The following is a 26,782-nucleotide window of genomic DNA, read 5'->3' on the forward strand; positions in this document are numbered from 1 at the left end:
TGGCTACATACTACATGTTTTTAAGCCCATTTTTAGACCAGAGTTGCCAAACCACAACAATTGTGGGGGCATATTTCTGGTGGAAGCTCTTCGAGAACTAAAACACAAATATTTTACTACTCCAAAACACTTTCAGCATCCTAGAACTTGATTTGTAAATATCAAACATGTATGATATTATTTTATGTAATACTGATGGAACACCCAAAACAATCAATGAGAGCAATCAGTCTGCGCAGCATCACCAGCTGGTTGTTACATCCCTGCACGGCTCACAAACATAAACCAAACTATACCTTTATTATAGTTAGGAATTTATCCTGATTCTTTTCCTTGTTTTATATTTTTTAGCTGCAACTGTAACGCATACCAAGACAGCCTACTGTGGAGGGACAGCCAGCCAAGGATATCGAGAGTCATCCATGTTTGTGTTTCTTTTGAAATAACGTTTGATCACGCGAGATTCTGTGAAATAGTGTGCGTGGGGACACTTCACTGTGAGCTTGTTGGCAGGTCTGCGGGTCCGTGGTCACCCACATTTTTTAAATTTAAAAGATTTGAACATCGTCTTGTATGTGCCCAAAACGGTTGTAACTCCTTTGAGCAGTTGTTCAAGCTGTTGCAATGAAGATGCAAACTGCTGCAGTGCGGGGCTCAAGACAAACTGAGTTGATGCCTTCCAGCACATAGCCTGTATCAAAGTCCCAAATAGTCCAACAGAGACTTTCTGCGAAGTAAGAACACACACTTCATGCTGCTGCTATTACAGACATCAAACTTGGAAAGGAGACAAATGTATCAGTCTAAGAGTGTGTCAGTCTGTCTGGCTGTGATTTAAGAGCACCAAAGAGACACTAGACCAGAACTTAGTCCGAGCCCTTATTTGTCTAAAATCACTCCGTTGGACTACTGCTATTAACTTGCCTGCCACTGCTGCTGGAAGGGTAAGCATTGGTGGGATCGAATTGCCTTGCATCTTCATAACAACATAACGGGATTACAAAAATCCATTTGTTGCAGTAGTAATACCACTGACACTGTTGATGCATTGCTACATGACAGGAATATGGCCAGACTCCATGTGCTCTGTAATGTCACTCTGCTGCTCTCACTTTGACAAAAAAAGACAAAGACCCCCTGGACACACACGTAGAGACACTTAAACACATGCACAAACACACTAAGACCCACAAGGTGCCCATTAACAAGATTAGATCACAGCATCCACATCTCCAGCTCCAGTCATTCGGCTGCTGTGCCAAGTTAGTAAAAAGGACCCAGGCCAGGCTTTGCCCTCCAGCTGGGCCCAGGGTTGGCTAGCTCAACACCCCCCCGCCCCCACCCCGCCGTCTGCACCCAGGAGCTGAGTATGCCAGCAATAACACCATAACCTGACTCTGAGCAGGGACACGAACGGTGCCGATACCCCATTGAGCACTTAAGTTGATACGATCTTGTTGCTCTCCTGCAGCTGAGAAGGAAAGTGGCAGGCTTACTCTACTATGAAAGACAAGACCTGATCCACTGATATGGCAGCTCCAATAGCACATTTAATGCCTTGTAATCTTTCCTAAAGCACCAAGCCAGATTCACTTCAAGAGATGACTAAGTTTTGCTGACAGTATTAAAAGTGGGAGGAAAAGCCAATTAGGAAATTAGAAATGAAAAAAGCTGTGTGAAAGAGGTGGGAAAAGATGTCACATGGCTAGGGAGAAGAGCGCAATGAAGCTCTTTCTGTGCATTAAAGGAAAAAAAGTGAAGATCAAGGCTGATGTGGAAGAAAAGACAGCCAGCTTTGCAGTGTTTGGGCCAAAAGTAATCAATGACAAGTGCAATGTTGAAGTCATTACATTTTAACTGGCGCAAGTGCTGAGTGTGTCAGCCCGTCCACAGAGTCAGAGCACTGATTATGATCCTTCATTGCTCTTTGCCTTCTCAGCTACAAGCAATAGAATGAAGACATGGCAGGCCTTGGTAATGAAAGCAATCCTTCAGTTATTGGCTGGGCTTTTAATTGACGGTTAGTCACCACTGACTTCAATGTAAACTGGCCTTTACAAAAGGTAACCATACAGTGAAGGCTGAAAATCAAACACCTCATCAATGAAGGAGGTGAGATGAGTCTCTAGGGCTTTAGGGTGCATCCATCTTTAAGATGTATCTGCTAGGTATGCACAATATTGAATTTTTGCCAAAATGTTATTTTCTGAACACATTACCTGGAATCTAATGCTGCTGATACCAATATCTGCTGAGAACATCACGCATCCCTTTTATCAACCTAGCAAGTTATAGAAGGGATGTCCTTCACATATTTTTGTATTACCAATGTAGATACTGATAATCTACATTGTCTATAAAAAAAAACTATTCACCCCCTTGGAATTTTAACTCTTTCATTGATTTTACTTATCAGTCATGGCCAATACAATTTTGCTTTTATAACATTTTTTAAACATGAAACCTCTTTAACGTCAAAATGAAAACAGATTTCAACAAAGTAAATAAAAACATGTAATGTAAAATAAGTGACTGCATAAATATTCACCCCTTTCAAGTCAGTGTTTAGTAGATGCACCTTTGGCTGCATTCACAGCTCTGAGTCTGTGTGGATAGGTCTCAATCAGGTTTGCACATCTAGACACTGCAATTCTACTCCATCCTTTTGCAAAACCACTCAACCTCTGAGCAGCTTTCACTGTATGCTTTGGGTCATTGTCTTGCTAGAAAATAAATCTTCCAAGTTGTAGTTCTCTGGCAAACTGAATAAAATAGTCCTTCTGGATTTTTCTGTATTTAGTCGCATTCATTTTACCCTACACCTTAATGAGCCTTCCAAGGCCAGGTGCCAAGAAGCATCTCAACAGCATGATGCTGCCACCACCATGCTTCACACTAGGGATGGTGTGTTTATGGTGATATGCAGTGTTTGGTTTCTGCCAAACATAGCATCTTCTCTGATGGCCAAAAACACCATTTCAGTCTCATCAGACCGAGTCTCCCACATGCCTTTTGGTGAACTCTAGTCAAGATGTAACGTGAATTTTCTTCAACATGACATTGTCCCATAAAGCTTTGACTGGTGAAGAACCTGGGCAACAGTTGTTGTATGCAGAGTCTCTCCCATCTCAGCTGCTGAAGCTTGTAACTCCTTCACAGTAGTCATAGGTGTCTTGGTGGCCTCTTTCACAATTTCAACAACTTCTTCTTGCATGGTCACTCGGTTTGTGAGGATGGTCTGATCTAAACAGATTTACACATATGCCATATTCCTTCCATTTCTTGATGATGATGTTAAGTGCCTTGGAATTTTTTGTATTCATCCCTGACTTATGTAACCTTATGTAAATGGATTCTCCATTTCTGTGTATCTCACTGGCAAACCCATCTTGCAAAGCTCTCGTCTGAACCATTTGGGCCCGGTTAGAAAGTGACAGGACCAATCATCGTCAAGGGGCAATACTTTCTGGCGCAGCAGAGTAGTGATGTATGCAAGCAGCAACAAGAGACCAGTGCAATTATGGCAGAAGACATTAGTGTGGATGCTGCTAAAGCACCAGTTTTAACAGAACTTGACAACATTTCTTCGTTAAAGGAAGAATAAAGAACAGCAGTGAGTTGTTTTCTTTTCAAAAACGACAAAAGTCGTGTACTGACATGTCTATAGTTGCCATGGTTCACGTTATGCAGTTCCCTACGGAGTTAGTCCTTGGTAGGGGCGCAGCTAGATAGCAGCTATGTCATGTGTTTTGTTGCTCTGATTGGCCTGTAAAGATGTGACAGACAGAACGTTCATCCAATCACACTCTGAGTTTTTTTTTTTCAAAGGCTCTGCCCTTTCCTGAACGCTGTGTATGACTGGTTTTCCAAGTGGATGTGTGAAACAAATCCATCTGGCGTGCCAGGTTATGACTTATACACATCGTTAACCTCTTCTCTGAGTCATTTGGAGTGTTCTTTTGTGTTTGGGGTGTAACGGTAGCCAGGAATTCTGATTAACCAGTGACTTGACCTTCCAGACACAGGTGTCTTTATACTACAAACACTTTCGACCAATCACTGCACTCAGGTGATCCCCATTTCACTAACTGTCAGAATACCAGCAAGAGTTGGCTGGACCTCTGCTGAATTAGTTCAGTCACTTTAAAGGCAGTGAACATCTATGAAATTACTTACTTAATTTAATTTGATTTAAACTACATATTTTTATTTAACTGACATTAATATGTAGAAATCTGTTTTCACTTTGACATTATAGAGGTTTTTTGTAAAAAAAAAAAAAAAAAAAAAAAAATTCACAAAAGCCAAATTATATTGACTGTGATTGATTTATAAAATTAATAAAAGGGTAAAACATCCAAGAGGAAGAAAACCTGTTATGGGAACTGTACATTGAGTGAAGCAGACCAATACTGACTATATTTTGTGTTCTGCGGTTTAGCAGCTGATCAGTACACCAAGCTTTGTAGTGTACTGGGGCCTCCTACAGGTGGCAGTGTAACCTGACAAAAGGAGCAAAAAATGTCATCCTCATTACTTACTTTACTTACTCTTAAACAGAACAGTCAAAAGTGATGTATTCAGTTTAATTTGAGTCATAATTTTGATTTGATAAACACTTTTTAACTGGAAGTTCAATTATATTGTTACAATAAACTGCATAAAAAGTGAAGAAACCAGAATATTAACAGCATGTGATCAGATCAGTGACTACAAGCATTAAACTGGATCTTCAAATCACATATTATTAATCAATATCAACTGAGAAGCCTGCTTCCAGTCAGTCAGGGAATTTCTAACTTAGTTTATACACTAATGCATAATTATATTCATTAACAAAGGATGGTACATGCATCTTACTGAGCTACAACTTCCCCATGACAAAACTGATTAGCTTCAGTGTAACCCTCTTTCAATCATATTATCAGTGCTTTTGCCACATAACTGTGGAAATGATAAAAGCACATATTTCTGACATTCACTGCAGACGGTTCTGTTGCTTTGACATTCACTGCAGACATTTCTGTTTGCATTTCATCACATTTGTCTGTTTCCCTTTCACTTTGTTCCTAGTAGAAGTGCAGACTGTCGGCCAAAGGAGACACAGACAGAAGCAGACAAGGCCTGAAGTCAGACACACACAAAGAGGTCTGCCAGGCAGGAAGACATCAGGGAGGGGGCGACTTTAGCGCTTCACTGCCTGTGTGCTCAGATGTCACCGGGCTACCTCTACTTTAGGGACGGCAGTCACCTTACAACATAATGGACTATTAATAAAGGGGAGAGGCAACAGGCGTCTTTCCTTTCACCACAAGCTGCTTTGGCTAAACTACCTCTGTGTCAAATAACAGCGTTGAAACACAAGGGCTGCTTAGGAGAGTGTGGCACTGAGGTGTGTGGCAATGCTGCAGCAGGGGATGAAATGACCTTCAGAGCGATTTTCTCTAAACACAATGGATAATGTTTTCAATGAAATGTGTAAAATGTAAAATTTTTGAAGGTTGGATTTATGATTTATGGGAGCAGCAGTAAAGTGAGTCAAAGATAGAGTAGTCACAATGCCAGAATGTTAAATTCAATATGATGCTAGTAAAATGGAATAACATCGATAACAGTTTCAGCACCACAGCAATAGAAATAAAAGTCCTAGGTGGCCAGTATTGGGACACTTCTTGCTATGTTTACCCAAAAATGCAAGCAACCTCTTGCACACTGTCTGACTTGCACATATTCAAATGTGGGCAATCTGTTTGTGCAATTTACAGTGAGAGGCATCAGTGTAACATTCACTATTTTATGAGATTAGTAGCTTTTTCTGGTACTTTTATATGAATCATGAAAAAGCTGAAATGACATTTTAAAATATAGTGTTTCATAAAGAGTACCCAAATATCAAAACCTTTTAGGAAAGATCCCCAGAGTAATTTCCCACACTGACAGAATAATCACTCTGTAGAAGGGTCTTGAAACAAGTGAAGTGCAGTAAATCCACTCCTATTTCATAGCCAATTTAGCACCTCACAGTTCTGATGAAATATGACATTTGCAAAGATAATTATCCAAGATGGCTTAGCTTTCTGTCACGTTAATTATTTTAGCTACTGCAAGCAATTATAGGGAAATTTGAGCTAGAAGTTATTTAATCAAGCTGATTTGTGAGGAGATGTGAACCTTAGACAGATTTGAGTAATAGTACTGTTAGCTGAGGAAGGTTAACTCCCCTGCTAAGAACTGTTTAATAAGGAAAATGGTTTCAGGCAGCAAGAACAAGGGTTGTAACAAATACCCCATCCTCCCTTGTGTGTGTGGGGAGAATATATATACATCAATTTGCTTTGGTAGCGTTAATTGATTCATACATGCCCCATAGGGGAAAAGGACCAATGTTAAGCCTTTTCATGAACTGGTATTCTTTGCAATTAATACATTTTGGCTGTTTGGAAATCAATATAAAGAGAAATATATCAACCTGTCCTGGTGGAGTGTGACCTAGCAGCCAATAGGGAAACATTTTATTGTTGACTTAGGCAGTTAGAGAAAGCAGGTTCACCATGCAAGAGCCATGCACTGAAAATAATGAAATGCACAATGCTTGTGTAAAATAATAATAATACAAACGACAATTCGGGACATTTTTATGAGAAATCATGTTTGCCTCTTATATGATATCAAAAACATGGGCTGAAATCAGACATTAAAGTTGAGATCGTTTTGACACTGTTTGTAGTAAGGTTGTCAACGTTTTTCATTCATGGTTGCTTTTCAGTACCAATCTCTGCTATCTTAATGAATACTATAATATCAAAAATTACAGATATTTTTAAAGGAATGCATCTAATCTATAAGACAGGTGCAAAGAAGAGGTATGGGAACATTGGAAGCTGCAGGCAAACTCCTGCACGGTGTCCAAATTGCACAAATACACTGGCAATTAAAAGAGCATGCAGTAGTTTACTTGCAATGTTTAATAGGTGAAAACAAGGAATTACTCAACATTGGGTGTCTAGGACTTCTGCTTTGGTTGTCATGGTCTGAAAAAAGGTCATGATACTGTTTGAGTTTTAGTGGTGTATTACTAAAGTTTAAAACTCTGCTAACATGACAGTCCTAGTTTGCAAAGTGAAGGCACTGCTTCCCCAGACTGTAGAAGTGCTAGTGAGGTTGCAATAAAACTAAACTGATGATGACTTTGTTGTTCTTGAGGAAAACTGATTTTCTTAAGTCTTTATACATTCAGGTTTGTTGCAGATCACTAACAGCTGAAGAAGTTTAACCTTAGAAATCATAAATGTAAAATTTAGCTAAACAATATCCAGTGTTTCATCGACTAAAACTATGACTAAAACTATTCGTCAACTGCCTTTTTTCCATGACAAAAACTAGATTAAGACTAACAAAAATAGATGTTTGATGACTAAAACTGACAAAACACTAAGTTTAGTTTTTGTCAAGATGACTAAAACGAGACTAAAATGTAATGTAGTTTTTGTCGGACATTCAAAATCCATGATATTTGTCTACCATGGGTAAATCTGTCAAAAAATAATGCAGTTGTATCTATTCTGCCTCTCAGCTGTAGAAAGCAGGGACCCCAGGTTTGGAAGGGTGCATAGAACACACTGCCATGATTTGGTACCTGATTTAGGCAAGAAAATAAATGCTTTGACTGAAAGTTTTGGTGCAAATTTAAACAGTGTACAGGAGTTTGCCTGCAAATTATGAGGGATTCAAACTTCGCTTTAGCACCTAACTAATGAAAAAGGGGTAGTTTTATGAAGTATGGCGTATTATTAGTGCTTTTTCCTTACTATTTTCCTTAAAACAATAGAGAATATGTTGTTTAAAACATGTGGAATCATGAAGTATTGTAGAATTTTGACAACCTTACGTTTTTACCCAAGTTATTTCAACTCACAATATGTAAATCCCACCACCAGGGGGCTCTAAATCAAAGCAAAAACAAACAATTATGTTGAAGGGGAATCAGTTATTCTTCCCCTTTACTCCAACCACCCAACAAAAACAAGCAGGCACATCAAAGTTCCTTATTCCAAGAATGAAACAATGTTATGTTACAGCATGAGTAACTGCACTGTGCTGTGCTATCATTATCTGATATTGTTATGGTATCCATGCTGAGGCCAGCTCTTGTTGGCATGGCTTTACAGGACTCTTGTTAACAACATGAACAAGCAATCACGCTGCTTGCTTACCTATTGTAGCATTGTATCATACCTATGTCCAGCATCCCTGTCATTATTAATCTGACAGATCTGGGAATGTCTGAACTTGCACATAGTCTGAACTGGACAAATACGGCCTGAGGGATGTGCTCAGACACAGCTCATGTCCCTGTGGAGGGACGATCTCCCTGTGCTTACTCCTGATACAATCTGTGGGTTCAGTTTATACACATTCAGTCTGCATGTCATACTTTGTTGGGTTTTGATGAATTTGAACAGCCATAGTACAGGACAATAAGAGGTTAAAAACTGTAAAAATCAAGGATTTATCTGGCTTTGAAAGCTGTTCTACAATATTTGAGGCGAAACATAGGTTTAATTCTGTTTAATTCATTTAAACATTTCAGTTAAAAAATTGTACATAATGTTCTTTTAAGCTGTGGACCTCTAACAGTCAAACCAGCTCTAGATAAGCCTTAAAATATCCAGGAGTCTGAGTTGTGAAGCACAGTCCCAGTTACTGCTCCATTAATGTTTCCCAGCTATGTCTGGTCACACACCTGTGGGTATATGACTTCACTGTAAGGAGCATGAGCGCCACAGGTGTTTGTTATTCTGATATAGGTAAAGCAGGTTCAAACCTTGCATCTATATAATCAAAGAGGAGATAGGATGATTATTGTGCCAAAAATCGGATTAAAATGATCATAATGACCATACAAATGTTAGCTCAGGGCAAAAAATGGATTAATATCGCATTATCATGTGACGTTTTTAGACATAAATGTTAAAATTAATGACGTTCACTTCAGCAACAAATTAACTGGAAGTCCAGTTTAATGATAACACATTCAAAGTTCATTTTTGTGTTGTTATCACCAAAGAGGACAGCTAGATCTCCACCTGTCAGTTGCCAATGGTTTGGGCTACAGAGCTAGCTTAGTTTGCTAGCTAACGTCTGATTCAACCGTAGCCACATTTATAACATTTTATTGACTGAGACACATTAATGTTATGGCTGGTATGTGTGCGCCTAACCGGGCTGGTGCTTTTCATTCACATTCAGTCATTTAAAGTGAAACATGTGTTTTCTTTTCTCACTGTCATCTCGAAGTAAACACAGCTGACTGTGACCGTTTGACAGCTAGCTTTAGCCTGCTGCTAGCCAGCTGAGCAGCCAGCTGTAATGATGCGCTGACACAGGGGTATGACTCGCTGTGAGCACATTTAGGCGTCTATTCTGATACATTTGTTCACCGTGTGTGCATAATTTACCTGTAATATGAAAGAAGGCCATTGCTGAGGACAAACCATCTCCGCTGGTATCCTTTCAAATAGTTGGTCCATTTAAAAAGCCAGCCTTTATAAGTATCCGACCCAGGAGCCGGGGCCGCGGCAGAGGCGGATGCCGAGCCCTTCCCTTGCTCGCTCATCCTCTGCTTCGCCGCACGCCGGAGGGTGCAGGATAAACCGGGAGACAGCGGGGGATACCCCACTGGACTACCAGAGCGAGGAGTTCGGGCACTGACGGCTGAGCTCGACGGAGGAGGGTCCAGGTCGAGGAGGGCGAGGGAGACCACCGCGAACTCCGCTCACATGACGGCGGAATGGACACCGAAGGAAGGACGAGAAGTGATGCCAAGAAGACACTTTGCTGATGCAGACTGCAGAGGCTTCAGAGCACAGAGCTGGACCCGATAGAAAGGAAATGGCTCACACAGCCCCCGTGTACTCTGATAGTGCTATCATTAAAGCAACAGGGATTTCCATGACAGCAGTGCTGAGCACTTAATGGCAGGGATATTAGCAAAGACAGGCTGCTGACCTGGCCATTCATGAAGTTTGAATATGAATGGAAACTACCGCTCTATGAATTCAAGTCTATGCTCCAGACCTGGATCATGTGATGTTGTTATCTAAACATTCCTGGACATTTGACATGTGGTTTGGCGGCTCATTTCAATCCTGACACCTGTTAAGCTAGTTCAGAGCAAGGTTATAGCACTTTTGAATTTTTCATTTGCTTTTTTTAAAAATGTTTACGTTTCAGTTTTTGTTATTTAGTTGGTTTTAGTTAACTGTAATAACCTCGAATCTGAGCTTTTGATTTGAAGCTGTTATATTCAACAACACACGTGTGCCTGCAGGAGACTGGAATGACGTGTGACTTTCCGTTATATTTTTATTCAAAAACGTACATTGTTAATGGAATTAACTTTTTCTAACCCGAGCTGGGACCCCATATATTAAAAATAAAACAACATTATGGATGTGACATCATATAGGTAGAGAGGGGAAAGCAACTAACCGAGGCTAACTGTGTAATTCATGAGATGAGGAAAATGCTTGCAAACCTTTATGCTAATATTTATGCTACAACCCATTTTCTAGCATGAATATTTGCAAAGCGTCAATAGCCGAAAAAAATGTGATCATATTGTGTTTTTATTTTTTGGAATAAGGCCTTTTCTGTGCTGTCCCATCCAACCAAACAGACTGTACAGCACTATGAAAAAGTATTTGTCCCCTTTTTTATTTCTTACTTTTTGCATGTTTGCTAGTCTTAAATGTTTCAGAATGACCTCTAATAAATGTTAATATTAGACGGAAAAAAACTGAGCATACAAATACAAAACGCAGGATTTCCATGATGATATCAATTATTACGAGAGAAAAGTCTCTGACTGGCCCTATGTTAAAGAGTGATTGTCCCTGAAACCCAGTAACTGGTTGTGCCACCCTTGGCTGCAAGCAAGCACTTGTGATAACTGGAAATGAGTCTTTCACACCCTCCATTTGTGAAGGAATTTTGGCCAATTTCTCTTTGCAGAATTGTTTTAATTCAGCCACACTGGAGAGTTTTCAAGCATGTGCTCAATTGGACTTAAGTCTGGATTTTGTCTAGGTCACTCAAAACCTTTATTTTGTTTTGTGCACTGGGACACAGTCTTGTTGGAATAGAAATTGACCTTCCCCAAACTGTTGCCACAAAGTTGGAAGCATAGCGTTGTCAAAAATTTCTTGATATGCTGAAGCGTTAAGATTGGCTTCCACTGAAGATAAGGGGCCTAGCCCAAACCCTGAAAACAGTCACAAACCATTATCCCTTCTTCACCAAACTTCACAGTTGGAACAGTGCAGTCTCATAAGTAACATTCTCACAGTGAGCTCTCAGTCTCTCTTAATGCACTATGCAACTCAGCAGTTGTTGATCCTGCTCTTTGTTTTTTAGATGGTCCTCTGCTTCAAAGCTGAGTTGCTGTTGTACCTAAACGCTTCCACTTTCTAATCATATTCACATATTCAGTTGACTGTGGAGTGTCTAGCAGTGATAATATTTCATGAACCATCTGAATGCAAATTTGGCATCTATCACAGTGCCATGCTTGCAGTCACTGATCTCTTCAGAATGATCCATTTTGGAGCCTAAATATTTGCAGATGGAGGCTGCATGGCTAGGTGCCTGATTTTATATGCCTGTGGCAACAGGTCTAGTGAAACACCTGAATTCAATTATTAATAGGTGTGGCCGAATATTATTGTCCATATAGTGTTGCTCATTCCACAGAGTAGGAGGCACCACAGAAAATGTTCAGTCACCTCTGGGTTCTAAATCTGGTACACCACATAAAATGGTGTTTTTATATTTTTACATGGAAAGTAAAGACGTAAAGAGCAGGTTGAGATATTTTAGCAAACCACTACTTATGTTGTAGAGCCGCGCTGTCCAATTTGGGGCCCGCGGGCCAAATTTGGTCCACGAGCTATTATTTTTGGCCCGTTGCCCATGTTCTATGTTTTTTTTTTAATATTATTTTCCCACCGCCAGCAGTCTAAATATTTCTTTCAATATTTATTTATTGTTGCACTTCCTCTCCTGACCACAAATTAACATTGCGTTACATCGGGGGTAGGGTGGCGCTGTTGAGGTCCCGTCAGCTCAGATCTGGAAGCCCATGACCAGAGAGTGAGTCAGTGAGAAGATGCTGGGTTCTTGGCAGAGATGGAGCGTGTGAGGCAGTGGCACACTGATAAGAGAAAGTTTAAAAATAGTTGGGAACATGAGTACTTTTTTATTGAAATTGATTTCAAGGTGGTATGCCCAATTAGTATTTGTGCCATATGGATGTTAAGTAATTTCATGCTGTAAAGAATAGTGTTATTCATTTTTCAAAATGACTTTTTATTATTATTTTGCACAGTTCTGCTATAGGCACATTTAATTTCACACACTGCAACATGAATGTTTAGTTTAAAAAAAAACATGAATGTTTAGTTTTGGCCCGCGGCCCTCCACCCTGATTCATTTTTGGCCCTTCACTGAAAAGAATTTGGGCACCCCTGTTGTAGAGTAAATGATTTCTCTTGCCTTTGTTTTGTTACTTTGATTGTGTAGTTACTGTTCATGTGTTTTTAAGAGTTTCCACTGAAACCTACTTTGTGTTACAAGAGCGCCCTCTGATGGAGGTTCTGCAGACTGTTAGTGGTACTGCACCTTTGCTGGGCCGCAATACTGTCTCTGAGGTAAGTTGATTTGTAATAGTCTCTTGGAAAATAGTTTGTTTTTCCTTGATAAAAGTATTAGTTATCAATATACTGTGCTTGTGAGAATTTATAAAATCAATCTCAAACATTTGTATGATTATATTTATTTGTCACTGAGCTATTTAGGCTTACTATGTTGCTATGTTTTTCTCGCTAAAATCATAGATTCACTATTGATCTCTATGTTGTAGCTTGTAAATCAACAGTCAGCCCAATTATTTCTTTGTTAGTTTTAGAATTAGAGCTTATCACTACAAGAGTGGCTGTGAGAGATATGCTTCTGTTGTTATCAGGCTAAACATTGTGCTGGAGCCTAAAGTGAAAGCTTTTGCCTTGTTCATCACACAATACTAGAGAGAACTGCTACAATGACACACTGACAGCTTCTCACAAGAGTTTTAATAACGGGACACAGTAATAATCTGTACTTCCCGTTGAAAATGAATCTTTTGATTCTGACAGGACACCTCGGCTAAAGACCTTGAAAGTGGGGCGATAATGGAGGTCAAATGATGGAGATAAGATAGAACTTTATTAGTCTGGAGGGAAATTGTTTTGCCAGGCTGCAGCGTTCAAAAAGAATTACAGAAAAGATATGACAAAAATTCTGAAAAAAAATCTAAAACATAAAGTCTATTATAACATTCAAGAGGATGGGTTAAATTCAGAGGAACCACGCTTCGAGAAAGATACATCACTATAAAATTTCAGTTCACATTCTAGACTTTTAAGTACTCCAGTTTATGAAGTGACCCTGCCTTGTGCATAGCTAGGATGGTTCTAATATTGTATATTATACCAAAAAGATATTGATTTTAAAAAAACAATGACATTTGAAATAACTTTGTAAGACAGCCAATCCTCATGCAGGGCAGAGAGAGATGACTGTTACCATACATTATAAGTACAAAAGTGATTAATGAATTCAGGTGTTTCAATCAGACCCGTTGCCACAGGTGTAAATTGAGCACCTAGCCATGGAGTCTCCATTTGCAAACATTTGTGATACTAAATGGGTCGTTTTAAAGAGCTCAGTAACTTCTAATGTGATACTATGATGAATGTTACCATTGCAATAAGACAGTTTGTGAGATTTCATCCCTGCTGCGGAAGACCATGTGTAATCACAGAGCAGGGTCATTGGACCAAGTCCAATGCCAAGCATCTGATGGAGCAGAGCAGCACACAGACTCTGGACTGTGGAGCAGTGGAAACTTCTCACACTTCTCTGTTTGGCAGTCAGATGGGGGAGTCTGGGTTTAGTGGATGGTGGGAGAATGTTACCTGCCTGACTACACTGTGCCATCTGTGAATTTTGGTGGGGGAGGGATAATGTTATGGGGCTTTTCTTTCAGGGTTTGGGCTAGGCCCCTTATCTCCATTTAAGGATAACCATAATGCTTCAGCATACCAAGACATTTTGGACAATGCTATACATTCAACTTTGTGACAACAGTTTGGTGAAGGTCCTTTTTTATTTCAACATGACTGTGCCCCAGTGCACAAAGCAAGGACTATAAAGACATGGTTTGATGAGCTGGATATGGAGGAACTTGACTGGCCCACACTGAGCTCTGACCTCAACCCTGTTGGCCAACTTTGGCCTTCTTGTCCAACATCAGTGCCTAGCCTCTTTAATGCTCTACAGAATGAATGGATACAAATTCCCACAGGACCACAACAAAACCTTATGAAAAACCTTCTGAGAAGAGTGGAGGTTGTTATCGCTGCAAAAGGGGGGTCAACTCCATATTAAAGTACATTTGAATACAATGCCATTACAGTCCACATTGGTGTATTGGTCAGTTGGCTGAATACTTTTGTCCATATAGTGTGCTCAGTAATATAATCAGTGCTACGCTGGTCTAGCAGTGATTTACAGAGTAAACTTATCTTTCAAGGGTTGTCTAAGTGAAACCTTTTCAAAGGAGTTAGCTGTTAAAGGCATTTTCAGTATTTCCTTCCTCATATTTTTCCTTGTTCCTCCTTTTGTGTATCTGACAAATGTATTTGTTTTTTTCATGTGTTGACAGTCGTTTTATCAAACATTTGAGCCTTAAATAAAAGTAGGTGAGATATTTTTTATGCTGAGATCATCATATAGTTTAAAGAACAGTAGCTAAAAGAAGAAATACAAAAACAGGTGATATTGAAACGTGTTGTTGTTCCTGATTTTGCTCCTGATAACATCCCTTCACCACAAGGTGGCAGTGTTGTCGAGCTAATCTCCATGTGGTGTTTGTGCACAGGATTGAAAAGTGACCAGAGTAAAGATGGTGTTCTCAAATGCATTTAATAATTCTTCATGTGTCCAAAAGAACAGAATTACTCACAGTACTAACACAGTAAAAATAAATACAGGTAACATCTCTGATAAAAAACAGTAGCCCTTTTTATTTGAAAACGCGCAGCAGACAAACTGATGAGAACTCATGCTACACACAGTTGCTTTCTAGAATATCTCTGCTACATATTTCTAATTTTTTCCCTTACTAAAAAAATCTAACATAGCCATCTGTCCTGATTGGGATCAACACTACATCTTGGAGAGAATCATGAGCTTGTGCTCTCACATGCCAGTGAAAAACGACCACATTCACTCCACTCAGCTGCTCATTACAGTGTCAGAAAACCATGTATTACAAAAATTAAACACAATATCAAATTTTCACATCAGTGCAATTAAACCCTGACCCGTTGGCTCTACCAACAAAAGCATGCAATTCAATTACTCTATGACGCACTCTTATATACATTAGGTCTGCTTTCTTTCAGTGCAGTCATGTTCACATACTACCATGTAGGGCTGGGCAATATGGACCAAAAGTTTTATCTATCTTTCTATCTGAATGTGAAGACAGGATATATATCTTGTTGTTTTCATGAAAAAATAACAAATATTTGTTAAAATACCAGAAGAATACACTTTGGCATGATATTGAAGCTTATTTGATACTACAATAGCAAAAACAGAGGTCCTAAACAGCCAATATTGGGCAATGGTTTGTTTTTATCATCAAAAATAGCAGGCAGACTCCCACACACTGGCTATCCATTATCTACTTCACTTGTCCCATATGGGGTCTCAGGGGGCTGGATCCATGCCTGCCGCTGAAAATCTAATGTGATTTAAAATGTGTTGTTTTGTGAAGCTTGTTTTGTTTTTTATTTTTTTGTGTATTTTTTGTATGTTTTTACATCTTCCTGCACATGGTTGTAAACTGGCTTTAAAGGTAGCCCTGGCTCTACAGTTGTGCTGTGCATGACCCCTGCCAAATAAGCTTATAAACTAAACTCACAGGGGTGAGAGAGAGGTTAAATCACGGGTAATCAACCTTGCTTCACTCAGGAGAGAACCTTAAAGCAGATGGATCGGCAGATCCCACGTCCGTCATCAGGCAAATCTATCTTGCAAAGCTCCAATCTGCAATAATTTTGCCAGATCTGAAAATGGACCTAACCAATCAGCGTCATTTGAGGAGAAAGGGGTTCACTTGTACTTGGAGAGGGTCGCAATGGCTGCCGCTGATGTAGCATTTAGCACATTTATCAGAAATGGACCACCTTTCTTAATTAAATGAATGGTAGCGAACTGCACAGAAAGCTTTTCATGATGGAAAATGTGTTTCTGCTCTTCTCCTGACCTACTTGGGCATGAGTTTCCAATAGTCATTGGAGGGGTTAGGTCTGACTGTAAGACAGTGAATACAATGGCTGCTGCCAGTGTAGTGATAAGTCAAGACAAGTCTATCTTTGTTTGTATAGTGCCAATGTATAACTGAAGTTATCTCAAGAAACTTTACAAAGAAGGCAGGTCTAGACCATACTTTCTGTTAGGGTCTATCGCCTATAATAAAGACCAGCATTAATGACCATAAGCACAGCACTTGCAGTATTTAGTCTCATTACAGTGATGACAAAAGACTAATGTTGACAGCCCTCTGCTGAAGCTGCACTGAGATTGGAATGGAAGGCAGGAACAGGGAGGTAAAGAGGTGGAATTAGCTCGGATGTAACTTTAGTATAGAACTGGACCTCGGCATGAGTTTTGCTCCTATAGTCTTAGAACTGGGACTGTGTTTATCAAACAGGAAATTTTTAAGCCAATCGCAACAAACCTAAGGGCCAGTTCAGATCTAAGCCAGCCCTAACCAAGGTATATTATTATAACTAATGTAAGTGTGCTTTAAGTGCAGACTACGCTCTATTTTAAAACATTTACTATGTTGATCCATAAACTATTGAGTCATTCTATAGTGTAATAAAACTATTTCACTGAACTTCTATTAATTTAACACTTTCATATCTGTTCTCTCTGACACCCCTGATAATAATATAATAAAGATTTGATCATTTTGAAAACCACGGTGTGTAAGAGTATAGACATTTTTGACAACCACTCTAATTAAATGTTGACAATGTATTTTTTGCAATTTGAAAAGTGTGTAGTAGTTTGCCTGCATTTTTGATAACTTAAACAATAAATTTCCATAATTATGATGTCTACGACTTCTATTTTGTTGCTTTGTTATCTCATAGGTTGCAATATCATACAATCTGTACTGATAACATCAATGTTCCTATAAAAAAATATAAATACAAGTGTAACTACCCATTTTGGGTAACTACCCATTCATTCAACTTTTCACCTAACTTCTGTTCAATGAGCATATCACAGTTGGAGGCTTTTACCATAAACAGTAATTTGTTGTCTCACTTTACATTTTGTTTGAAAATATAAACTGATATATCTCCAACATATTGCCCAGCCCCACAACCTAGCTAGGCCTAATCAAATGAAAAAAAAAAGCAAATTCTACAATATTACCAATTAGATAGTATTCAGATACTGATATGCAAGCTTTATCAAGGTTCCCTGTGTGTCTGTGATGCACTCATGGGGAAGTCATTCCTTATTTATGCATGAAATCTTAGCTTGAGTGCAGTACATCTATTGTATGTGAGGCATTTTAGTAGAAGGTGGTGGTATATATAGTCAGTGGGATTTTTATTGCTCCTTCCTAATCCAAAGCTTTAACATCTGTGTCTCATCATGCTGTGTCTGTCCTTTGCTCTGCCTGAATGTCAGCTATCAAACCTGCCTCCCTTTCACCCCCCCCCCCCATATCTCTTTCTTGCACACTTACACATCGAAATCGCATGCACATGTTTCTTGTTTCAGACTCTGCAGCCTCCTGCAGGTTCCCCATTCCCTAGATTTAATGTATTCATCAGAAACAGACACACTGAGTGAGGGGAGGGAGCAGATTAAAGCCCTACAGTACATCGTGATAGGGACTGCAGTATTTTCTGCTGCAAGACAACCTTAAAACATCCTTCGTCTGAACTAACAGCTCTCACCGTAGGCCAAGTTTGAAACAGGGACAGGGAAAGAAAAAAATAAAACAGGCTACTTCCTTAGAATCTAAAGTTAAAACCATCTAATACCGTCTGTACATTTTGGGACAATCTCCCCATTGAAGTTTTTTTTTTTGCCCATTTTTATTCTATCTTGCTGACTACTAGCTGCACACCTTCAAAGAAATCCAAACATGTCAGGTATGAGCGTGTGCTTGACTTTACTGAATATGATAAATGTTAAAGGAAGACTCGATGATATTGCTGCCTTTCTGTTTTGAGTCTCACGGTTGCAGCTTCTATCCTGTCAGACCACAGGACGACTCTGCACACCTGCAGTTGTGTCATTAAAGGAGACACCGCTGCAGACGTGTAGCTGTCTAACTGATGTGAGCTAAAATAATGGGCAACACTTTACAGAAGGGTGCACAAAAATCGGCAGAGTTACCTGGGAGCAAAGGAGCAACTCACTTCTAGTTAACAGAGTTAGTAACTGATAGTTACCCTTGGAAAGAACAAGTCACTAATTGCTACTCAATCTGGGAATGAATGCTTAACCAACTACAAACTCATGTAGGAATTAATGAGTAACTAACTGCTAGTAAATAAGGGAGGAATGATGGCCAGTTGCTGGACAGCCGGGGAGTGGATTACTTGCTAACTGTGAGTAAATCTACATTATTAACAGCATAATTACAAAGGAACTGTGAGTTGATTGATAAATAAATCTTCTACACTGAACTAGCTAAGCTGCAAGGTAAAAAAGTAACTAAAGGCTAGTTAATATGGGAATGACATAATGAATCAATCAATCTTTGTTTGGATAGTGCATAACCTAAGTTATCTCTAGACAAAGAGGGCAGATTTGAAATAATTAACTGAGTGGTAGTTAACAGGGAATGCATGAGTGACTAGATGGTGGTTGTCTGCGCATCAAAGGGAAACTAAATGCTATTATGTCTAAAATTGGGGATAGCTGGCTAGGAAACAAATGGTAAATAACAGGCAGTGACTCTACACTAAACTGAGACAATGCATAAGTTACTAGAAGTACTAGTCAATCAGTGAAAGAATGAGTGACCAACTACTAGTTCATGTTAGAATGAATGATTAACAAAGTGGCAGATAGATGACAATGAATAAATAAAAAGCTGATGGTTAAGAACTGACTAGTAGTGAATCTACTCTAAACTGGTGTAATTACAAGAGAAGGAATAAGAGAAACTAAGTGGTTAATCTACAATCAATCTGTAACTAAATGCTAGTAATCCAGGGAATGAAAAAGTAGTTTACTGCTAGTTAAATAGGTAAGGGGTGAACAAAGAACTTCTAGTTCACCAAAGAACTTCTGAGTACCTAGTTAAGCAGAAAATAAATAAGAACTGTTAACTAAAGAAAAGAATATTAGCTACATCCTAGTTTACCAATGAAAAAGTAACTAACTGTTAGGTCACAAGGTAAATGGATGACTAACTAACTAACTAACTAACTGACTGACTGACTGACTGACAAGGTAACTAACTATAGTTAAAGTGACAGGTTAGTTAGTTAACTTAGTTAGCTAGTTAGTTAGTTAGTTGTGTACCTAGCTAGTTACTTAGTTAGTTAATTAGGAGGTTTAAAGAGAACTAGTTAACTAAGTTAGTTCTAACTTACTTGGTTACCTAGTTAGTTAGTCAGTCAGTCAGTCAGTCAGTCAGTCAGTCAGTTAGTTAGTTAGTTAGTTAGTTAGTTAACATAGTTAGTTAATTAGGAGGTTTGAAGAGAACTAGTTAACTAAGTTAGTTCTAACTTACTTGGTTACCTAGTTAGTTAGCCAGCCAGTTAGTTAGTTAGTTAGTCAGTTAATTAGGGGGTTTAAAGATAACTAGTTGACTTAAATAGTTCTAACTTGCTTGGTTAGTTAGTTAGTTAGTTAGTTAGTTAGTTAGTTAGGAGGTTTGAAGAGAACTTGTTAACTAAGTTAGTTCTAACTTACTTGGTTTCCTAGTTAGTAAGCCAGCCAGTTAGTTAGTTAATTAGGAGGTTTGGAGATAACTAGTTTACTAAGCTAGTTCTAACTTACTTGATTAGCTAGTTAGTTAGTTAGTTAGTTAATTTGTTTGTTAGTTAGCTAGTTTGTTAGGTAACTGATGAAAAAGACAGTAGCTACATTCTAGTTTGCCGGGCGAAAAGTAACTAACTGTTAGGTCACTGGGTAAATGGACGATGAACTAACTAGGTTAACAATGGAAATGAAGATGAAACTAACTAACTAACTTACTAACTAACTAGTATATAGTTAGTTAGTAGTAAACTAGGTTAAATAGTTAGGCGGGTCAAGAATTGGTGTTGTTTTGAGGTAACAAATAAGTAACTAACTGCTGCTAAACCAGGAAACGAAGGAAAAGTTACTCTCTGCCTTGTGCCAGGGAAACACTGAGTGGTTAACATCCAATTAACCAGGAGAAGAATGAGCAAGTCGCTTTCAGTCAGCAAGAGAACAGATGAGGAGATTCTAACTGCTAGTTAACAGGGAACAAAAAAGTAACTAGCTGCTAGTTGGGAAGGGACTACTAACTTACTGCTAGTTAAGCAGGGAAGAGATGAGTGACTAGCTACTAGTTAACCAGGGAAGAGATGAGTAACTAATCACTAGTTAACCAGGTGAAAGATAAGAAACTAACTGCCAGTTAACCAGGTGAAAGATAAGTAACTAACTGCTAGTTAACCAGGTGAAAGATAAGTAACTAACTGCTAGTTAACCAGGTGAAAGATAAGTAACTAACTGCTAGTTAACCAGGTGAAAGATAAGTAACTAACTGCTAGTTAACCAGGTGAAAGATAAGTAACTAACTGCTAGTTAACCAGGTGAAAGATAAGTAACTAACTGCTAGTTAACCAGGTGAAAGATGAGTAATGAACTGCTAGTTAACCACAGAACAGATAAGTAAATAACTGCTAGTTAACCAGGGAACAGATGAGTAACTAACAGCTAGTTGACCAGGTGAAAGATGAGTAACTAATTAATAGTTAACCAGGTGAAAGATAAGTAACTCACTGTTAGTTAACCATGGAACAGATGAGCAAATAATTGCTAGTTAACCAGGGAACAGATGAGTATCTAACTGCTAGTTAACCAGGGACAGATGATTAACTAACCACTAGTTGACCAGGTGAAAGATGAGTAACTGATCGCTAGTTAACCAGGTGAAAGATAAGAAACTTACTGCTAGTTAACCATGGAACATATGAGTAAATAATCGTTAGTTAACCAGGGAACAGATGTGTAACTAACTGCTAGTTAACAAGGGTACAGATGAGTAAGTTCCCGCTAATTAACCAGGTGAAAGATAAGCAACTAACCGCTAGTTAACCAGTAAATAGATGAGTAACTAACTGCTAGTTAACCAGGTGAAAGATGAGTAACTAATTTCTAGTTAACCAGGTGAAAGATGAGAAACTCACTGCTAGTTAACCATGGAACAGATGAGTAAATAATCGTTAGTTAACCAGGGAACAGATGTGTAACTAACTGCTAGTTAACCAGGGTACAGATGAGTAACTAACTGCTAGTTAACCAGGGACAGATGAGTAACTAACTGCTAGTTAACCAAGGAACCAAAGGAGAAATTAAGTTCCAGTTAAGGATTAGTCAACATGTAGAGGTGAGAACTTCGTCATGTTTCTGTTGGGCAGTCTATAAGTAATTAATGTAAGGTAAGGAACTCAGATTTTTTAATGTTATTAGTGAACCAATAAGAATCTACCTGCTAGTTAACCATTAGTAAATGGGTAATCAGTGAGTAGCTCCTCATTACATTTTATAAAGTATCAGATACATTTAGTTGATTATCATACTGTGTAGTTAATGAAGACTGAATTATCACTTAATGATCACTGGTTCATTGATTACTCCATTTGTGTCCCCTGTTGTAGAGTGGAGTTATTTTGGACTCAATCATCACCTGGTTAAGAGGTTAACCTGCTGTTAGTTACTCATTAGTTGCCTCGTAACAGTGCCATTTTTTGTGTCTCTTATTGTAAAGTGTTCCCTGAAACTGTGCTATTCTAGTTATGTAGGCTTTCACCTGCCTCCTCTTCTTCTACCTCCTTTCTTGCATCTTCACATTTGGCAGAATTTGTGTAGGAAGTGGTTGGATGACCATGTGTGAAGTTTTAGTGTCTTTACAGCGCAAGAGTCTAATAAACCTCATTATGAAAAATCAGCTCAGTAAAGCAGGAGGCCACGGGGTATTTTTCCAGCCATTGAGATAAAAGTCCTTATATCCACTGCCGCTCCTCACAGAAGGTAAGAGAAGGGGTGGAGGGGCTCTCAGGGTCACATAATCGTGCACCGGTTCCTCTGTAGCGCCCCCTGCAGACGGATGGAGGTGTGATTCTGTCTCATGCCCCGTGCCACAGCGATGCCCAGCAGCTCTTTGAAGAGCAGGACGACATGCCAGTTGAACTTTGCCGAGCATTCGACATAGCCGCACTTCCACGTCTTCTTCACCAGCACTGACACAGCCCTGCGGGGCATGAAACGCTGTCGCTGCAGATCTCTCTTGTTACCAACCACCAGGATCGGCACCTCACTGCTGCTGCCTTCCCTACAGAGACATGTAAGAAGCAGAAATGATTCTTTTTTTAAAAAGGAAAGAGTTCATTTGAAAAAGCAGAGCCATCGTGTTGGTGTTTGTCACAGTGGTTTGCTGGGCGTGTGAGAGATGTCTATGTACTGATTTTTTCCCTTCTTTCTGAGGTGTGCGGGGGCGGACCGGAGGATTACAGCTCACAGGCTCAAGGGGCCTCCCACCACACTCAGCAGCAACTGGTTTACAGCATTATAAAGTGTGAAACAGTGTGCACTGCCAGAAGTAGGAGGATATTCAAGATTACAGACTTCTGTTTGCAATGCTTAATTTTACAGTGTTAATAAAAAACATCAACATCTATCAGGAAGGTACCATACCAGAAGGCTTAATATATTATTATAATATCACACAGTTATACAGAGTGAAAAAAGGAGAATAGTACCTCGCACCTGGGTTGCTTATCACATCAGTAACATTGTTCTGTGCCAAACTCACTTTTAATTGTCTGATACAATAGGTGGCAGTACGCATGTCGTTGGGTTGCAAAGAAAGAAGAAGAAACAACACTTGGGTCATGACCTAAGCAAGGACTGTTTTTTTTCGTGCTGGCAAAGGAGTCCTTATCCTTCATCCTCCCACCATGGATGGTTTGAAAAAAATCATTTTTAAGACACCAGCAAAGACCTTAAAATTCACACATCTACCAGGCATCTCAGAGGATAAAACAGGCCCATGCTGCATGGATATGACCATTTTTTAGAGATAGAAGATATTAATTGTGTTTTATATGAGAAACTTGGTTAATCCTACTCTAACCTTGGTTGGTCAGAGTTACAGGGCCATCTTAAACTTGAGCACTGCGTTAGTCTAGGAGATTTCAAAACTAGAATTAGGGAACATTTGACCAGTGTGTGCACATGTTTTTCTGCTGAAAGCTGCTGATTTGTTGACTGATGTAACCTTTGTTCTATGTCCTCTTTAATGTCTCATGTGTGAAACTTATTGCGCTGCTGTCTTGGCCAGGACTCCCTTGTAAAAGAGATTTTTGTATCTCGAAGGGAATAAATCCTGGTTAAAAAAAGGTTAAACAAACAAATAAAAATAAATAAAATGTATGCCTTTGTAACTCTACTCACTCCCTACATCTTGTGGTCATCTGTAAGGAAAGTTCTAACTGGCCTTTGTCGACCGTAATTTAATGATTTCCACAGTACAGGTAAGTGTAACAAAGTGATGACCCAGAGAAAGAAGTTTTTTATTATGGTGATCCAAATCTTTGTCAAAAGGGCAACTGGACTAGATAAAGATTCTTGAAGATGTTTTGCCTCTCCTCCAAAAGGCTTCTTCACTTCTAATGTGACGGGAGATCCCGTGTTTACGGAAAAATTTTTCTAAACAAAACAGAAACATAACGTTTTCATCTCCGTGTGGACATTCAGGGGGCCGTTGGCCCTGTTTTACCTAAGGATGTGTCCTTCTGGGCATCTTCAGGTTTGCCAGGGCTGCGTGATGTTGGGTCCTGGGATAAGAAATGTCTTAATCTGCCACCACTGTTTAAATATGTTTTTCCATCTGAGAATGAGAATCTACACATATCATGTTGATGCCATATAACTGATGTAACTCAGTGTGGTCGCATTCCTAGTCCACTTGAATCCCCAAGATCAGCTCTCCAGTGGATGGTATGTTTGCATTCACAGTGACTCCCCCACCTTCCCTTCAGGGGGATAAAAGGCAGGATGTTGCACAAAGCATGTATAAAACTTGCATTTTAGGTAATTTTTTATAACTTTTACTAACATTAAAGCACAAAAATCACTTGTTAACTATGTTTTTTTAAATTTGAACTCTTTTTAACAATGTTTTTTACAATAATATAAAAAATGTATGATTTTAACTCTCTTTAAACTCTCTTTGTTTTTTTTCAAAAGCATCCCACAACCCCCTTCAACTGTCTTGCGACCCCCCTTTACTGTCTCGTGACCCCCACTTTGGGAACCACTGCTCTAGTGTGCTCACATCCGGGCCCAGGTCCTTAATGTGGAAACCCCCATAATGACTTCATCGATCCAGTTTGAGCATGGCTGGTAAAGGACTCTCCATTTTGATACCTTTGATTAGATTTATCAGAGAAAAAATAAACATGTGAAAACATGTCTACTTAGGGTCTCCATAGAAATCTAAGTGGACTCTTAATTTACAAAAATGTAATCGATAGTTCACTTGTGAAGTGTTAGAAAAAGATCTCCTTGAGAAAATCCTGGATTAGACTGAAAGCACCAACTGTGAGGAAAAAAGGCTGCTTACATTAATCGGATTTTTAACAATAAGATTAGTTTTAACTTTAAAGACTCTGATTAGAAAGCCAAAAGCGGTGGAGCTGAACTCCTTGGTTCTTATTTTCATGAAAATAAAAACACTCTATAGTAGGTCCAGTTTAATTCACTGAGCACTGATGATTAATTCAGGTATGTTATGAATCCTGAAGGAGCAGTGAAGTGTGAGCAAACACCTGCTGACTTGCAGAGCTCAACATCAGCTGTGGTGTAAATTGTTAAAGCTGCTGCATTCGTCTCTGTGAATAAAGCTTTCTCTTTGTTACATCATTTCAAATCTTCAGAGAGAGATTTGCCGACTTGTGCATATTTGCATGTCTGCATTGACAGATGGACACATAGTTTGACAAAGAGGAAGACACACAGAGAGAAATGTACAGCACAAATCTCCAGTCTCTGAAAAGAGCTCATTGAAAATGTTGATTTGGAGAGCACATTGCCGTAATCCTCTCACTTTTCACCTTCTCACAGGTTGTGCTCACATAACAGACGTAAAAATATCTCCTCACATATCTGCTCCAGCTTCAGTTTGTTTGCACAACGTGATGTTCTGTTTGTGTGAGCATGTGTGAGTATATACAGGAGTGATGAAGCCAATGCTGTGATAGTGTTCCCTCAGTTGAAGGTAGAAAACGTGTCAGAGCTAAAAATAGATCATCTCATTTTGGTTTGTTTTCATTGGATTTTTTCAGAGGGATTTTATGGTGTATTTTGGGCCAAGTTAATCATGTTTGATACCCACACTTTCAAGACCTTTGCATCCAAAATGAGATCATTTTTCCTTGAACAAACAAACAAGGATGCAACCAAATATAAGTAGTGCACAAATTTATTACCAGAGGACTGAAAAACTGGAAAATTTATGACTGATATTGTGATTCACCTTATGTGCAATCTTTTGTAACTAGGTTCATCAATTTTAAAATCATGATTAATAACTTCATTTCAATGGCCAATCATGATTTATCCCTTTATTAGATTTATTTTAGGGCTTTTAAGGCTTTAATTGGAGAGGACAAGACTGTGGATAGCATCAGAAAACAGGGAGAGGGACTGGGGAATAATGTGCAGGACTACAGGGGCCGCACGACTTGAACCCACTTGGAAGTTTAGCTTTCATAAGTGGGGTATGACCTAACCGCTACCCCGTTGGTGTTCCTTAATTACATTTTTATAATTGAAAATGTAATTATTTCTGTATTTCAAACCAAATGTTTGAGTCCACATGGACAATGAACAGCAGTTATTACTGTTGTATTGATCCCTGAATCTAATAGAGTCAAACAGATGTATTTTTTGATGTTGACTTGCTCTTCTGCCTTTATTTTGATAGGACAAGTGAAGAGAGGCAGAGTATATGGGGCGAGAGGGGTGACATGTACCACACAATGCCAAGACTGGGAACTGACCCTGCAACCAGTGTGTTGAGGACTATAACCTCAGCATACACCGTCTGAAAAAAGTATTCACCCTCTTGGATGTTTTACCCTATTATTAATTTTTTTAAATAAATCATGATCAGTATGATTTGGCTTTTATTACAAAAAACAAATTAGAAACAACCTCTTCAATGTCAAAGGGAAAACAGATTTCTACAAAATAATGTCAATCAAATAAAATATTTAATGTAAAATCAGTGTCTGCATAAATATACACCCACTTCAAGTTAGTGTTTTTGTAGGAGCACCTTTGGCTGCAATCACAGCTCTGAGTCTGTGTGGATAGGTCTCAGTCAGGATTGCACATCTGGACGCTGCAATTTTACTGCATTGTTCCTTGCAAA

General features: G+C 39.0%; 2 protein-coding genes across 2 annotated transcripts in view; both read right to left on the minus strand.

The window, feature by feature from the left end:
- Positions 1-9,797, minus strand: part of osbp2b (oxysterol binding protein 2b) — a 119,825-nt gene extending 110,028 nt beyond the window's left edge. Inside the window, exon 1 of the mRNA XM_041787132.1 lies at positions 9,459-9,797. Coding sequence (XP_041643066.1) covers positions 9,459-9,616 — 158 coding nt within the window. The 5' untranslated portion in view covers positions 9,617-9,797. The remainder of the gene's footprint in view (positions 1-9,458) is intronic.
- Positions 9,798-22,226: 12,429 nt separating this feature from the next.
- rasl10a (RAS-like, family 10, member A) overlaps positions 22,227-26,782 on the minus strand; it is a 42,964-nt gene continuing 38,408 nt past the window's right edge. Inside the window, exon 3 of the mRNA XM_041788437.1 lies at positions 22,227-22,678. Coding sequence (XP_041644371.1) covers positions 22,408-22,678 — 271 coding nt within the window. The 3' untranslated portion in view covers positions 22,227-22,407. The remainder of the gene's footprint in view (positions 22,679-26,782) is intronic.

Source organism: Cheilinus undulatus, linkage group 5, assembly GCF_018320785.1.
Source record: "Cheilinus undulatus linkage group 5, ASM1832078v1, whole genome shotgun sequence".
Classification (NCBI taxonomy): domain Eukaryota; kingdom Metazoa; phylum Chordata; class Actinopteri; order Labriformes; family Labridae; genus Cheilinus; species Cheilinus undulatus.